General features: G+C 43.8%; 1 protein-coding gene across 1 annotated transcript in view; it reads left to right on the forward strand.

Annotated features, from left to right (window-relative positions):
• Positions 1–600: 600 nt before the first annotated feature.
• Positions 601–17535, forward strand: part of STAB2 (stabilin 2) — a 100915-nt gene continuing 83980 nt past the window's right edge. The window contains exons 1-11 of the mRNA XM_083699722.1: positions 601–885; positions 2298–2431; positions 4842–4957; positions 6670–6755; positions 7540–7609; positions 9429–9524; positions 10449–10574; positions 11425–11621; positions 13807–13940; positions 15343–15476; positions 16531–16613. Coding sequence (XP_083555848.1) covers positions 805–885; positions 2298–2431; positions 4842–4957; positions 6670–6755; positions 7540–7609; positions 9429–9524; positions 10449–10574; positions 11425–11621; positions 13807–13940; positions 15343–15476; positions 16531–16613 — 1257 coding nt within the window. The 5' untranslated portion in view covers positions 601–804. The remainder of the gene's footprint in view (positions 886–2297; positions 2432–4841; positions 4958–6669; positions 6756–7539; positions 7610–9428; positions 9525–10448; positions 10575–11424; positions 11622–13806; positions 13941–15342; positions 15477–16530; positions 16614–17535) is intronic.

Consider the following 17535-nt stretch of genomic DNA (forward strand, 5'->3'; position numbering starts at 1 on the left):
ATTTAATTTCCCAATTTCTCTAGAAAATGAAAGTTTTCTTCTGGATTTGTTCAGCCAAGGCAACAGAGCACTTCCATCCACTTTAATTGTGCAAACGTTATGTCTGGCATGCAAATGAATCCCTCCTGCAAAATACAGACAGTCTGGAGGCAGCCTCAAATGTTTGTTTGCACTGTGAGGCATGCAGGTAATTAGGACTGCTTTACAAAAACAAGTGTCGTCCATCCTAGCCTTCTTAAAAGAATCGATAAGATATCACAACATGAAGTAAGCACTTGCTACAGCTAACTGGAAACTTAGAGATGCTATTTTGCCCACCTCTGATAAGCTTTTTATTGAGCTCTGTTACACTCACATCTTTGCAAAAAAATAAAATAAAACCAAGATCTGTCTCACTTCATTTAAGAAAGGTTAGTGGGTGACACACTGACTCATGGCCAGAACTTTATCTTCTGTCACCAGTGCTCAGTGTCCTTGGAAATCTGCTGTCAACAACTCCAGAAATTGGGGAGGGGGCCCAGGGAGGAGAATTTGCACAGTAAAGTCTGGCAGGATGCCAGTTAGGAAGTGTTAAACGAGTTTGCTGTAAGCACTTTCTGCAACCACATGCATTTGGGTAGCCTTTGCTATCTAAGGTCAGGATTCACATGCTCTCCATTCATTGCCTGCTTTGGGAGAAGGTAAAAAGGATATATTTTGAATGGCACTCGCTTTTGTCTAATAATGTGGATGAACTGAGCACAGCAGAATTTTGTAAAATTGTGTTGCTACGACATCAGCATTTATGAGCAACTATTTTTCATCATGGCGAAACACTTGGCATTTTTATTTCTCATATCATCTTTAATTACAAATTCCATCACTTTAATGAAAACAGCTGAACAGGTAAGTAGTGTGCTTTGTTTTTAGATGACGATACCAGAGTTTTTCATAAGGATCCATACTGGATGCCTATAGAGAGAGGAGGAGTAGCTATGGATAAACCTGTTGGCTGGTATTCAACTAACTTTTACTCGCAGTAGGCTCTCTGAAATTAATGAACATGATGAAGTTAGGTCCATTAATTTCAATAGGTTTTCTCTGCTTAGTTGACTATCTCCCATAAACACACCTACAGGTGAGAAACTGAGTTTGAACAGGTACAGAGTAAAACAGGCAAAGGACCTGAGCCTGATCTCTGAGACAGATTTTAGAGCTAATCTTGGACTCTCTTGGCTATCAAGCTCTGAAATGTTGGTGTATCCGTTCTCTCCATGAAAGAGATTTGGGTAACTAAGGCTATGCACATCTTTTGAAGCAAGTGCTGTTGTACATAATGGGGCTTACTTCTGAGTGGACATGCATGGGATTTACTGAGAAGCATTGCTTTTTTCTGGGGGGATGCAGGGGGACGCATACCCCTAAACATTTTTTGAATCTAAGTTTGGCCTCATTGAGGAGCAGTATTTCAATATGAGTAGGAAAATGAGAGGTTTTTTTTAGGAAAAAGGCACTGTACAAAAGTACAGTTTCCCAAGGAGCTGGGGTCAATTTGGGTTCTCTCGGCTTCTACTTTTTCTAGTCTTAAATCCAGCTCTCCACATTTCTGCAGCAATTTGCCATTATTTAAAAAAAAAATCATGATGAAAATTCCTTAGCAGATTTCTCCTAACATTTTTGCACGCAGTTTTGACTAAAGTACACATTTTGCAAGTTTTATGGTCTGCCCATGAGCACCTGGTTGGCCACTGTGAGGAAAAGATGCTGGACTAAGTGGGCCTGTGGCCTCACACAGGGCTCTTTCTCAGGTTCATAGTTTTCCTTCTGGAGCCAGTGGCTTCATGAGCACATTTTTTTTTGGGGGGGGGGGTCAGGAAAACAGCACAGAAAGATTGTTAAAACCTCTCCTCCCCTGCACCACATTCCCAGTCCAAGGTCTATTCTTTAGCCAATGCTATTATTTTTGTGAACAAATTAAAAGGCACACAAATGTAACCATGCATTTAACATGCCGTTTAGTTTGGCTCTCAGAGGCCTCAGAGCACAATGGGAGGGTGCTGCTGTTCTATTAAGCTCAGCATTTAAGGCATTGTTATTATTCTACCTCCTCCACTGACTGTAAACTTCTATGACTTCATACATATTATTTGACTCTCTCCACTCACCCTGAGCTTCTACTAAATGATTGCCTGGAATAGGCCAGAACCACTGTTAACGTCAACATATCCAACTGCTGCTGAAAGTTCTATTATGACAATAGGTGAGAATGTGGGCAGCTCTAATTGCCTTAATTCTGTTTTCCCTCACTTCACTCTCAGGCAAAGAACAAATGTGACGAGATGGCACTTGTTACCACAAAAACCAAATGCAGGTCTTGTTCCCTCAACTATGAAATCAGTTGTCCTGAAGGTTATACCAAAATAACCAATAGCTCTGGGATACGGGACTGCAGGTAATTCTTTTGTTTACCACATATTGATATTGCCAATAAGCGTAAGCCCCATTCGCACAATAGATCTATGGATACTATATGGAATGTAAAAGGCGCTGTGGTCTAAAACCACTGAGCCTCTTGGGCTTGCCAATCAGAAGGTTGGCGGTTCGAATCCTCACAATGGGGTGAACTCCTGTTGCTCTGTCCCAGCTTCTGCCTACCTAGCAGTTTGGAAGCAAGTAAATAAATAGGTACCGCTGCAGCAGGAAGGTAAACAGTATTTCCGTGCGCTATGGTTTCCGTCACGGTGTTCCGTCGCGCCAGAAGCAGCTTAATCAAGCTGGCTACATGACCCAGAAAGCTGTCTGTGGACAAATGCCGGTTCCCTTGGCTTGAAAGCAAGATGAGCACTACAGCCCCATAGTCGCCTTTGACTGGACTTAGCTGTCCAGGGGTCCTTTACCTTTTACCTTTACTATATGGAATAGCACCTGCTTGCCTTGCTCCTCAGCTTCAAATCCAGAGAGGCCCTAAAGCTGTTTCTCTTCAAATGTTTTCTGCATATACGACAAACACATGTGTCACAGACTGGCGCACCACAATGGCAGGATCTGCATGTGTTTGTTACACAGATTGAAAAGATCCTCATGCATACAACTTCACGCACAGATCAGGTCTCCAATATGCAATAGGGAACATTCGTATGTGCTTTTCAAGGTTCTGGAAGGTGTAGAGAAGAGACCCCGCTACACAGGTGCAGCTGAGTGCAGGGTGTGTGTGCGCGCATTCAAATATAATGAAAAAACCTGTGTTGATGGCTGAGCCAGTCACGCTGCCCCCCTGCATGGTCGTTGCAGAAATGCAAAACATTAAAAGAGCCCCTGAAAATGTAGTTAGCTGAAGTATGGAATGTCTCATGGATGGCTAAGCTATTAAGATATGTTAAGGAAAAGACAGCATGTTTCTATGAGAATTGCAGGCCCTTTATTAAATTATTGGGAGCAGGCCCTGCCCATGTGGCGTTGTGAGGTAGTCACCTCAGGGTGGCAGGCTCTGGACAGGACCGCTGCCCATCCACTGTGTTCCACTGCCTGCCCCTGCCACCTGCTCCCGTTCTTGCCTTCTAGGCTTCTTTTACTTCCGGTGCCGCTTCCAGGTAGTGCCTGCTGAGGAGGTTGAGGAGGAGGCAAGGGGCAACATTTTCAGTTTCATCTGGAGCGGCAAAACATCCTGCCTTTTTTTCTTTGGCCATTAGAGCTTTGAGGAGGAGGACCGCAAGTTCCACAGGTGCAATTTCTCCCGTCAAGTTGATGGGGAAAAGTGCGCCTGCTGAATGTTGCACTCTGTCATGGTCATGGATTTTAAATGGCCAAAAGGCCTGGCATCTTACACAACAGCAATGGCTACCTTGTATAGGAGTGAGAACCTTGCTAAGAATCCAGTAAAAAAGAAGAGCTGAAAGGAGGCTAAGACAAGACTTAAGACATGCCCTACATGGCCTTGGCATAGTACAGTGGTACCTCGGGTTACAGATGCTTCAGGTTACATACGCTTCAGGTTACAGATTCCACTAACCCAGAAATATTACCTCAGGTTAAGAACTTTGCTTCAGTATGAGAACAGAAATCGTGCTCCGGCGGCGCGGCGGCAGCAGGAGGCCCCATTAGCTAAAGTGGTGCTTCAGGTTAAGAACAGTTTCAGGTTAAGAACAGAACTCCGGAACGAATTAAGTACTTAACCCGAGGTACCACTGTACGGTATACTTGAAGGAGCATCTCTAGGCTCATTCAGCCTGGACCCTGAGGTCCAGCTCCGAGGGCCTTCTGGCGGTTCCCTCACTTCGAGGTTACAGGGAACCAGGCAGAGGGCCTTCTTGGTAGTGGTGCCCACCCTGTGGAATGCCCTCCCACCAGATGTCAAAGAAATACTGACTTTTAGAGGCTATATGATGGCAGCCCTGTTTAGGGACGTTTTTAATGTTTGGTGTTTTAATGTGTTTTAAATATCCTGTTGGAAGCTGCCCAGAGTGGCTGGGGAGGCCCGGCCAGATAGGTGGGGGTATAAGTAATAAATTGTTGTTGTTGTTGTTAGACTTTGAAAATAAGGGCAGAGAGTTTGTGTAAACAGGCCAGTGAAGGGATCTGAGTGGCAGCTTAATAGTGGCATGTAGGCAACTAACTTTTACCCAGAGTAGGCGTTTGAAAGAAGGCAGGGGTGATTTCTGCCAAATCTCTACAGACAGAGAGTTCCACAGGGCAGGGCTGCCATCCTAAAGGCTCGGTCTCTAGTGAAGGCCAACAAAACCTCAGGAATGTGGGGAACCAGCAGAAGCAGCCCATGAGAGGCACTTTTAAAAGGCGGAAGCCTTTTTAGGGATTCAGCTGTTAACTGTGTAACTTTAACAAAACCCCAAATCCTTTTCTTCCAGGTACTACCTTGAAATCAGGAGTTTTACCCTCTCCCTCCCTGGATGCCGGCACTTATGCAGGAGGGAATTCCAGCAGTCTCAATGTTGCCTAGGATATTGGGGGCCCGAATGCCTAGGTAAAAGCGTCTTATCGGCATACATCTCCAACCTGTAGTCCTCCAGATGTTCTTGGGCTAAAGTTCCCATCACTCCCAGTCAGACTGGCTACTGGTCTGGTCCACATTCCTGTTGTTAGTGGTAGAGGATATAGCACTTTAACGAAATGTAAATAAAAAGAGGAAGCCCTTTTCTTGCCAAGGTTCAGCTGTAGAAAAATAATGATAATAATTGTAGTTCTGTGAACTGATACAGAGGACTGGCTACCCCTCTGCTGTAGCTGCAAAACAAGAGGCAGCCAGGAAATGGAATAAAGTTGTCAGCAGTTTTCAGGTGACTGCTTCACGTGCGCACACACTTCCTTCATTGAGAACAGTCCAATGCATGAGCCTAAGCACTTTTCTGGATCTTGCTCTCAGAGTCTGAATGCCATTTGGTTAGCCTATTGCAGGCATAGGCAAACTCGGCACTCCAGATGTTTTGGGACTACAGCTCCCATCATCCCTAGTGGTCAGGGATGATGGGAATTGTAGTCTCAAAACATCTGGAGGACCGAGTTTGGGCCTATTGCTTCAGGCCAACCTGAAACATTTTGCTGTTTTAGGCAGATTGTTGCCTGCTATCTGATCCTTTTAACTACAGACACCAGGAATTGAATCTGGTACATTCTCCTTACAGAGTTCTTGGACTAATGTCAATGGTCTTCTGTAGCCCATTCTGCAATATGGTGCTCCATATTGCCTCTCCAGCAGTGAATGGTTATTTGTTACTATTGCATTATTTTTTTAATTTCCTGGATTGCTTCCCATGAGTCTCCCCAAACCAGTGTACAATGACAAATATAAAACAGTGACACACATTAAAGTAAATTTTAAAAAACATTTTAAAAACAACAGCAGCACATACACAAAATCTGTTCAAAATGAGAGACAGATGCCAAGTGGAATAAAGATTTTAGGAGGCTTGTTGAAAGGCGATTATATTCAACAGGCACCAAAAGGACGAAGAGATAGGCAGTGAGTAGGTGCCACTACACTAAAGGCCCAATTCCGACAGTGTGTGGAATAGACCTCCCAAGAGGATGATCTCCCAAGAGGCCATCTTTTGGGTGTCCTGGCCCCAAGTGGTGTACCAAAACCAGCCTCTTGAACTTCGCCCATTGGCTAATTGGCAGGCAATGCAATTCTTGCAGTAGCAAGGTAATATGATGGCAGTATGCCACCCCAGTGAGCAGTCAAGCCACTGCATTTTGCATTAGCTTCAGATTCCAGGTCAACCTCAAGGTCAGCACTACATAGAGTGCATCACAGCAGTCCAATCTTCAGGTTCTTAGCGTAGGTTATGAGCTATTGTCCTTTTCCACCTTTCTGTGATTTCCATTTTCACATCTGGTGGCCCTCCAGATGTTAGCCTGACTGCAGCTGCCATGATTCCTGACCATTGGCTATGCTGGATGGGAGTTGGAGTTGAACAACACCTGGAGGGAGACAGGTTCTCCACCCCTTATCTAGGGTGTGCAGCGGTGGTGATGGCAGTGGAGAATTAACCTTGACACTTGTTCTCCCTTTTTGGGAAAAGGACCTGTCTGGGTATAGTGTTTTATATGGTCAGCTGGCCAGCACAACTCCCGTACTGACCCAAAATGCCTATCTGAACAGATTTTAACAAGCTCAGTGCTCTACTATAAAACTCGTCACCATTAAACTGAGTTTTGTTGATGGCTTGTTTTCAGAATGTCCTGGTGGAGCAGCATTGCCCTGTAATAACAAGGGGCGTTGTTTTCAAGGTGTTATCGGAAACGGAACCTGCACCTGCAAGGTATGTGCTTTTTGTTATTACCGCTGAGAAATGGCACAGAATTAATGACTACAGTGTGGCTTCTTAATAATTTTTAGGAAAAACCTGAGTTATGAACTCTGAAGTCTCTGTTTAAATCTCACTTCTGCCATATGCTTAGTAGGGGACCTGTCCAATTACATTATGGACACATTCACACATCACAATAAACCACACAGCTGGGAGGCGGGTTAGGAAACAGCTGCTTTTGATTATTAACAGCTTGCTATATCAGCTTGGATCCAGCTTGGAAAAGCGAAGAAGAAGAAAAAGAAGAAGAAGAAGAAGAAGAAGAAGAAGAAGAAGAAGAAGAAGAAGAAGAAGAAGTTCTTAAGTAAACACACACACATATGAGAATGGAAGCAAATAAATGAGATGCTTCACTTTACCAGTTTACCAGTGATTAATCTTAGCTGTGGTTTGTTTAAACAAGCCAGCTTCATCAGTTATAAAAGTTGTCTGGTTTGGTGCTAATCATAACTAACGTTCTCCACATTTTGTTGGACTGGATGGGATGACAAACTGTGGTTAAGTAAAAGCAGAAGCACAAGGTTCTGAACATGTTGGAGGAGGAGAAGAAAGGGGGGTGCAAAGCTGGAGACTTGCTGTGCCTTGTTCCTGCATGTTCACATCACACTAAACCATAATTTATCATGGCTTGCAAAAGCAGCCATAATGTAGTCATGTTATGAGTTTGCAGCCTGAGTCTTGTATCAGCTGTTATACTTTCGTAACCACCCTTATTTTTAAATGCTGCTTCTTGTAGAAAGGCTTTGGTGGAACTGCCTGCGAAAAATGTGCAGAAGACAATCTCTATGGACCTAATTGTACCTCAGGTATGTCTAGTTTGGGTAGGGTGTTAGGCGCCTTTAAAAATAGAATGTACTAACTCATAAATGAAAGTTCCATTACCGTACAATAGGTTGCAGAGATAATGTCCTATTTTGGCATTATGAAAACATAATCCTTCACTCAAAGCAAATGCTTTTTTCCTATCCAAGTATGCTTCTTAAATGCCACTTATGAGGAGCATCCATAATCTGGCAAATCCTCAGTGCTGTCCACAGGGATTATCTTGGAATTTAAGGCAGGCCGCCATGCTGTTCATGGGTTGTTGTTCTTTGCAAGAAGATATACCTGAGAAATATATCTATGCATCCATATTATCCCCAAATTCATGTTGTTCTGCAGCTACATGTGTGAAATTGCAGTCATGTAGCCATGTTATTCCCCATGCTCCCAGGTTTTTTATTCATGTCACCTAGCAGTTGCCATGCTAAAAGTAGTTGCGTGTGATTATAGATTCTCTGTGCACGATTAGATTATTCAAATTACTATTTTGTTCAGCAAAATTGTTATCGTGGAGCAGCCAGGATCTTCCTTGTGATGAAGAAGAGGTTGTTATTTGGTTAATGTTGTAACCAGCCCTGGGACCCTTCTTAAGAATAAGAATGAGAAATAATTCTGAGGCACTAACCACTCTATGCAAAAACAATAAATTGCAGGTGTCTGCACCCTGTCACCCCAGCTAACCCCACTGCCAATGCCCCTTAAGCCTTTGTGCAACTCTGTGGAAGCCCAAACTCCATCTTCCTCCTGTGAGAGATTGCAACACTTCAGTAATTAACATCCAGGGAGTTTTTACTGAACTTTGAGTTAGGGATTTTAAGATGGTTCTCCTCAATTCCAGCCCAGTGCTTTATCCCCTATTTCACACTGGCTCTCTGCCAGCTACCTGGAGAGGCCAAGGAGTGTGCCTGAGACCTTCTGCATGCAAAGCATGTGCTCAACCACTGAGCTGCAGCCCCATCTAACCAAACGAGAAGCTTTTGCAGGAATTGAGCTTCTGCAGTCTCGTACATTAGCCTTTTCTCAGACAGGAATGTTTCCTGTAGATAGCTTCTGTTGTAAGTATAGAGGGAAACTGCAGCAATCAGGATATAGGTTAGTAGGTGCTGACATGCTGAGAATGTATTGAAGGCATTTCCTACGGATATTTCCTATGCAGCACAGCTGAGTTGTTCTGCAAGGCACTTCTAACTAGAAAACAAGTGCTGTATATGGAACACATTGAAGGTCTGGGGACAAAATGAAATGGGGGGAAAATCCACTTCTGCCCAGAGGTCTTGGACAAACAGCCATCTATTAATTCTTCCATCTCATCACCTGTGTAAAAGTAACCTATCTCCCAGAGTTGCTCTGAGGATAAATTATATAAGCATTCTGGGAAAGCAACGTTGTCAGAATTATTCATAACAATGATCTAGGAGTGTCGCTGACACTGCTGAAAAGTATATAATGAACAGTAGAACATTCAGGATATGCCTTTATGCTCCTTTCTGGCAGCCTCTGCTTCCTGCCATGGAGCTTGAAGGTTTCTAGGGACATTGCCAAGTAATTTTAACAATGGATAAGCAGTTGCATATTTAACCACCACTGTATCTGGACAATGGCGGGCCTTCACACAACCTGTGTACCATGAGCAAATCATAGTGCGGCTGGGTTGGGAAGTAGCAAGCTGTATTCTGTGGTCATAAATTTGTCCTCCACACAGAGCCCCGTGATCCTATTAACTTTTGCATTGAAATATCTGTAGTCTTAAATGTGTAGCTAAAATATTGCTGACTGCTCTAAAGGCTTCATTCCTGCTCCTAGTATGCAGCTGCGTTCATGGAATATGCAACAGTGGGATAACTGGAGATGGGAAATGCACATGTTTGTCTGGATACAAAGGTCCTAGCTGTGACCAAGGTAAGTGACACTTCTGTTCCTGAGCATACGAGATGAGCATACGTAGATGGTAGTCTAATTACGGCAGGTGGGGTGGCCCAAATTAATGAACAGTTTGACTTGTGTAGTATCAGGCTTCAGAGAATCTGATCCCTCCCCCAGTGGGCAGCCAAGAAGTACACATAGATAACAAGAAGAGTTCTTACCAAGTCCTTTAATCAATATTCACAGAGAGGGGCTTTGAAAAGTGCCTCTCCATTCCAATAATGGCGTTGCTCCAAGTCCCACCCCCTCCATCTCTCCTATCATACGTCATCCCTGTACCGGCTGATCTGTCCTTTCTGCCTCTGAGCCTTCTGTTCTCCTACTCTCAATGCTCGCCGGGACCTGGGAGAAGGGGGGTCTGGCATGCTTTCCAAAGACACTAAGTCTGTCAGCTCTCTCTCCCCTGGTGCTTCTTCTTCCTCCTGCTCCTCTCCCAATATTTCCCAGCTTCTCCCCACTCCCTCTGAACTGTTACCTTCTGCAAACCACTGTTCTAAATCTATACTGTCTCCCTCTTCTCTGGGAAGTGCAGGAGGAAGAGGGGCAGCCCCCACCATTCCTCCTCAGTCTAGCCCCTGACATATAGTGGCAACGAATGGTAAGCCATTCAAAGGATCAGATTACAAGAAGTGCATCATGCAGGTGGGCTGCGCTTCTCGAAGGTCTGTACATGCCAACAGTTTTTCACCACTATTGCCACTAGTATGACAATTGTAGCAGCAGCATATGGCAGGTGAGAAAGTTATGGAGTAGGTAGAGATGTTACACAGTGCAGAGCGCTCTGTATCAGTTGTACGTTGTCTCGCTCCCTGGCTTTTGCAACAGTGTAATTAACACTTCTGTATATAGCTTGAGAAGATGTTTGAACCCATATAATTAACGGGCCTCTTTCTGTCCTAGCAATCCCCGAATGCCTAGCCTTGCGCTGCCCAGAAAACTCCAGGTGCTCCGTCTCCAGTAGAGATGAAAGCCAAATGGAATGCAAATGCTTCCCCAACTATGAAGGAGATGGCAAACAGTGTGAACGTAAGTAACCAGGCAGGTTTGAAACATTTGAAACACAGCAAACTCAGGCAGGTGAGGTCATTTTAATTTCAGCGTGTATGAAGCTGTGTTTTCATACACTTTAGTAATGCACGTTGTTTCACAGCATTGGTCAATCGGCCAACTCCTGCGTAATTTTAAGAGAAAAAGAATGAATATGGATGATGGCCAGTTACCAAATGATAACTCCTTGTGTTGTGAGTGTAGCCTGCAGTGGCTGATGGGGAGGTAGCTCTCTAGTGTATCATCCGGTTTGTCTGTCAGACGATCAAGGGAAAAAGAGAAACTTCTTTTCCCCCTTACTGGTAATGGTGAAGAGAGAGTTCCGGAGTATGGGGCATCTCAGTCAAACCTGAATAAGTAATTGGGTATTGACAGCTTACATCACTTGGGGCAGGCTTCCTCAAATTCGGCCTTCCAGATGTTTTGAGACTACAATTCCCATCATCCCTGACCACTGGTCCTGCTAGCTAGATCGTGGGAGTTGTAGGCGAAAAACTTCTGGAGGGCTGAGTTTGAGGAAGCCTGACTTGGGGTTTCTAGCCAGTCAGCAACAGTGCTGAATAAGATGGCTCTGTGGCCAGCTTCTGTTGTTCTGTGGCAAGGGGGGAGCCTTTGCTCTCCACCCTCAATTGCCCCCCACCCAAAACTGAGGGCATCCATCCTTCTTGGTAAATCATTGTCGGTATCATCCAATCAAGTGGCAAAGAGACTCCTATCATTCACTTTCTTTCCAGGTCTTTTGTTGATGTGGAAAAATGAAAACAATCTGTGTTTGTTTTTTATTCATTTCTGGTCTTTATTTACCTCACTTTTTTCTCCAACCCCCAAGCCATCAACCCATGCTCAAAGCAGGTTTGTGATCCTCATGCCGATTGCCTCTACCTTGGACCCAATCGTCACAAATGTACATGCCAGTATGGTTACACGGGAGATGGCAAAGTTTGCATACCAATAGATCCTTGCCAGACAAACTTTGGGGATTGCCCCACCGAGTCTACTATCTGCAAATATGATGGCCCTGGAAAGGTAAGTGCAACTCTGAAATAAATGTTGACCAAATTTTAGGGGAATGGGTTAAGTACAGACACACTTCACTGAGCTGGTTCTCCAAATAGTGGCAGAAAAATCGCAAACATAGCACATTATGAAAAGACTTTAAGCACCATGAAAGGACTTTAAGCATTCCCTTTTCAGCCTCTCTCTCTTGCAAAGACTTTACTTCCACAAAATTTTCATAGGGTCAGGTTTTCTGACTGGACCACAACCTTCACAGTTCATTACAGCAATGCCATTTAGGTTTTGCACACATGACATTTTATTCTCAAATCAATGGAGACCAAGTACCGTATTTTTCGCTCTATAACACGCACCTGACCATAACATGCACATAGTTTTTAGAGGAGGAAAACAAGAAAAAAAATTCTAAACGAAACAGTAGATGTATGATTTTTGTGGTTCATGCTGTGGCCACAGACATGTGATCTGACAGTGAGTTTGCGGTAGTCCAATGCAAAAATCTTGAGGATCCATGTGGATCCATGCTTTGTAACCACGTTTTTGCACCATTGCGGCCCCATGAAACAGTGGGTGCGTGTGTGTTTTTGGGTGCAGGCTGTAGCCATGGACATGCTATGTGATCTGATGGTGAATTTGGGATGCCCCAGTGCAAAAATCCTGAGGATTTTAAGTGGGGAGGGAAGGAAAAGCACTCAAGGGACAAGGAGCACGCGTGGGGTGTGTGGAGAAGGATGCTACTAATAATGCAGGAGAGGAGTTTAAGGGGAGAAGGAACACGTGTGGGGGGTGTGGAGAAGGATGCTGCTAATAATGCAGGAGAGGGGTTTAAGGGGAGAAGGAACACTCGTGGCGGGTGGAGAAGGATGCTGCTAATAATGCAGGAGAGGGGTTTAAGGGGAGAAGGAACACGCGTGGGGGATGTGGAGAAGAATGCTGCTAATAATGCAGGAGAGGGGTTTAAGGGGAGAAGGAGCACGCGTGGGGTGTGTGGAGAAGGATGCTGCTAATAATGCAGGAGAGGGGTTTAAGGGGAGAAGGAACACGCGTGGGGTGTGTGGAGAAGAATGCTGTTATATAATGCAGGAGAGGGGTTTAAGGGGAGAAGGAACACGCGTGGGGGATGTGGAGAAGGATGCTGCTAATAATGCAGGAGAGGGGTATAAGGGGAGAAGGCTCCTCTCCTCTCCTGCTTTGCTTCTTTAAAACAAGCAGGCTCTGCTTCTCTCCCTCCTCCCTGGCTCGGCTCGCTGAAAAGCTTTGCTGCTACTTAGCGAGCTCAGTGGGGAGGAGAGAGGGACAGAGAGCAGGGGGTTGTTTTAAAGCAGCCAACCGGACAGGAGCTGCTTACACTCGTGTAAGCGGCTCCTCTCCTCTCCCGCTCTGCTTCTCTCCCTCCTCCCCGGCTCGTCTCGCTGACAGGTGCTGCTTACACCCGCTTTGCTGTTTCAAAGCGAACCACGGACTGCTCATGACTGCAGCAGATACCCCCGCCATCCGTAGGCATTCGCTCCATAACACGCACAGACATTTCCCCTTACTTTCTAGGAGGAAAAAACTGTGTGTTATGGAGCAAAAATTATGGCACTTGTTTTTCCTACGTAGTCTAAATATATTGTACGGTATATATTTTTTGCCCCTGAGACGCGCATCTTGAGAAACTCGTTTCACCCAAAATCTTTGTGATATTGCCTAAAATTGGCACTGGTGTTGGCGGTGGTTCTCAGCCAGCAGCAAATGCCGCAAGCAGTGGCAGCAGTAGTTATGGTGCTGACAGGAATGGCAAGGTGCAAGTTCACATTTTGCCTCAAGCGTCGAAATTGGATGCACTGCCCCTGTGAAGCTGAGTCCTCAGAATCTGGTGGTAACAGTAACTTCCATCAGTTCAGACCAGTGGAGAGGCTGCAGGATCCAGGGCCAGGGGTCTGTTCTTCAGAAGTACTGAGGAGCGAGAACGAATCCTCCTTGGAATAGTTGCTGCTTGAGAACTTTTCTCCAAAGCCTCCCAATCCAGACAGTGAGAATTTTGCCGTTTACATTTCAACACGGGCAGCACAATGGATGTAGGAGAGGAAATAGCAACAAAGAACAAAAGAGGAAGAATGGGAAAGGCAGTGGTAACAAGAGAGATAATTAAAAAGAAATGCTTTTTAAAAAGAAAAGACTGATAAAACATTCTTTGTTTCTCCCAATTTAGTCCCACTGCGAATGCAAAGAACATTTCAGAAAGTTTGTACCTGGACTTGGGTGCAGTATGACAGATATCTGTGCAACTCACAACCCCTGCCATAAATATGCCGAGTGCACAATGGCTGCACCAGGACAAACTCAGTAAGTTGTTTATCTTCTGGTGTCTTTCTGAGATGTGTCTGCTGTTCTCTCATTGGGCTGCTTATCAAGATTGAAGCTGCAAAAGTGAGGTTTTATGCAAAAATAAATTCCAGGTGGAATGGATGGGAGAGCAAGATGTTTATACCCTTCGTGTGGCAAAGCGTTCCGTGTCTGCATTTCCTCTGTATTATTTACATACCAATCAACAATCTAGCCAAAGCTCGGCATTTTTTATTTTTATTATTATTATTATTATTATTATTATTATTATTATTATTACATTACTTGGATTGTCCTACCTCTTAGCAGGGCTGTCACCTGCTCAGGGCAGACACTGATCAGATCCTGATATCCTAGTTGGTAAACCACCTTTAAGTTCATTCCATATACTATCATTCCATATCTAGAAATGTTACATCCAAACTGACTCACTGCTTTTTGTTGTTGATGTGCCTTTTATTTCAAAGACTGTTGAGACCCATCTGTTGAACTTCATTGTGTCTCTGCTGCTTTGTGTTGCCAGATTCCACTTTGAATGATTTTCTATGCCTTTTAGACTTTCTGAAGCAGGTAGATTGCTGACAAGAGTTTCTCTTCCAATGAAAGTCCCATGCTGCGTGACAACAGACCTTTGAAACTAAAGAGAGGAGCAGAAGCAGTTTGTAATTGCATACGCACCATACATTTAAAGCACATTACTTCACCCATAGAATCCTGGGAACTATTGCATAACTCTCATAAACCTACAACTTCCAGCATCCATAACAAACTACAGTCCCCAGAATTGTTTGGGGGAAGTCATTTGCTTTCAATACTCTTTACATGTATGGTTCATTTGCAGCCAGTGATGTTTTATGGGTCTGTTAGAAAAATCAGCAACAACCCTGTGTTTGCACAAGCCATTACACTAGCCCCAAACAGCTCTTTGCATCATGACCTATGTAAACAACAACAACAACAACTCAGCATGGTAAAGGTAAAGGGACCCCTGACCATTAGGTCCAGTCGTGACCAACTCTGGGGTTGCGGCGCTCATCTCACTTTATTGGCCGAGGGAGGCGGTGTACAGCTTCCAGGTCATGTGGCCAGCATGACTAAGCTGCTTCTGGTGAACCAGAGCAGTGCACGGAAATGCCGTTTACCTTCCCACCGGAGCGATACCTATTTATCTGCTTGCACTGTGACGTGCTTTCGAACTGCTAGGTTGGCAGGAGCAGGGACTGAGCAATGTGAGTTCACCCCGTCGTGGGGATTCGAACTGCCAACCTTCCGATCACAAGTCCTAGGCTCTGTGGTTTAACCCACAGCACCACTCAGTATGGTATTGTTTAGTTAAAAACACTTTAACTCATGTTTGTTTCTTCATCTGGTAAACGGCAATACCTGTTGCTTTTTTGCTCAGATGTACATGCCAAAAGGGTTATGAAGGTGATGGATATATTTGCCACGGAAACATCATGGACCAGATTAGAGACATGAACACCAAACCTGGAGGGCAGTGGCAAGGAAAACTAATTTCTGCTATAGAACTCTTTGGTATGTAGATACATTCAACCAAGAAGGTTGGATTTCAAAACTTAGTTAGTAGGGGTGTGTTGCAACTGTCCGAAGACTCACAAATGAGAAATATTTGAGACCCAGATGGACTCAAGTGATCTTGAAGAGTTCTCCCTAGCTATTTCCTTCTGGTCTTTTGAAAGAACACCAGTTCTAAATCAAGATAGGTATTCATGTGATATAAGGATATGCTCTTATCCTTATATTTGTCTCCAGATCCATAAAACTGGAGTGGATCCTTCAACGCCCATCTACTCTGTGGGCCTATCCATCAGTCTCAACCTATGCAATCCAGAGATACAGCCATACTATCTATTTAAAGCACACCCATTTAAAACATATTACTTCTCCCAAAGAGTCCTGAGAACTGTAGTTTCCCCCTCTGAACCAGGAAATACCAGGGAATGCAAAACATACATTCTACCACTGAGTTTCAGAACAGAAAGTACCTGAATGGGATGCTTAGCGTTTGCATCATGCCATTGCTGGGAAGTACATGCATTATCTTAGCATAAAGGACAGTTAACTTCACACACACACACACACACACACAGAGAGAGAGAGAGAGAGAGAGAGAGAGAGAGAGAGAGAGAGAGAGAATGGAAGGAAGAAGATTATAAACTTGTGGAGGAAACAGGATGGATAAGGACAGTAGAGGAAACTGCTGATGGGAGATAGCAAGAAATCCATCCCCTATAATTAACTTGTGTTTAGAGTTTCCAAAGCTGTAGTATCAACTCCTCCCAAATTTAGATGGTCAAAAACGAACATTTTAGCTGTTTCAGAATAAACACAATTACCTCTTGGAGGCCCATGAGCAAATTTCGCCTTAGGTGACAAAACAGGATGAGCCGACCCTGGCTATAGGCCTTTATTTTTTTAATGTTAATAATTGGTTGTACTCTTCTGATACATTTCTTAAAGTTGTCTCCCTTTATTCTATGCATTTAAAAAAAATCCATTAAAAATACTTATACAGAATTCATTTTACAGTATTCATTCTTTTGTTCCATTTTTCTGTTTTCCTCTTAAGAAAATGCCTACGAATGGCCACTGAATACTTTGGGACCATTTACAGTTCTTGTTCCAACAAGCAAGGGGTTCAAAGGAGTAAACGTAAGTGTCGTGCTCAAAAATGGCATATTTTAAAAATGATAAATATTTGTTTAGTTCTACGGCACCTTTCATCAATATGATGCCTCGCAGAAGTTTTGGATGGCAACTCCCATCAGCCTCAGCCACTGTTGTCATGTCAGCTGGACTTGATGGAAGTTGTAATCCAAAATGCCTGGAGGGCACCAGGTTGGTAAAGAAGTGATATGACATAATATTTTATGTTCTGAGCATATCCACAATAAAATACAATTTTTTTTTGCCCTATTGGGTAGCAATTATATGCAGCCTTAAACTGCTTCAGTGTGTTACTTAATAGTTGTAGTCAAAACAAAAATATTCCTTCCAGTAGCACCTTAAAGACCAACTAAGTTAGTTCTTGATATGAGCTTTCGTGTGCATGTACACTTCTTCAGTGTATCTGAAGAAGTGTGCATGCACATGAAAGCTCATACCAAGAACTAACTTATTTGGTCTTTAAGGTGCTACTGGAAGGAATTTTTTTGTTTTGACTATGGCAGACCAACACGGCTACCTATCTGTTAATAGTTGTAGTCAAGCCAAAGGGTCGTGCTCAACTAAGTTATTTTTGGAATAGGCCTGCTGAAATTAATGTACCTAAATTAGTCATGTCCATTAATTTTGATAGGTCTTCTCTGAGTATGATTAATATTATGGCTGCAATCCAAAATCTGTTGCTCAGCTTGTATATCCTTTTGGGAGAAGCACATTATTTTGTGGTTGGGCAGCACAATTTTCTAGCTAGCTTGAGCTGTCGCTCTTGTTATTGTGGTCTGTATTATGCTCACCTATTGGTTAGTGCCAATGACATCCCTGCTAACCTGTCAGCTTTGTTCATTCAACATTCTGAAAACGTTTAGATTTTTTTTTACTACTGTAGAACAGAATGCTTTTCTGTTTTGTA

The sequence above is a fragment of the Podarcis gaigeae genome (genome assembly GCF_964106915.1).
Source record: "Podarcis gaigeae genome assembly, chromosome: 10".
Lineage (NCBI taxonomy): Eukaryota > Metazoa > Chordata > Lepidosauria > Squamata > Lacertidae > Podarcis > Podarcis gaigeae.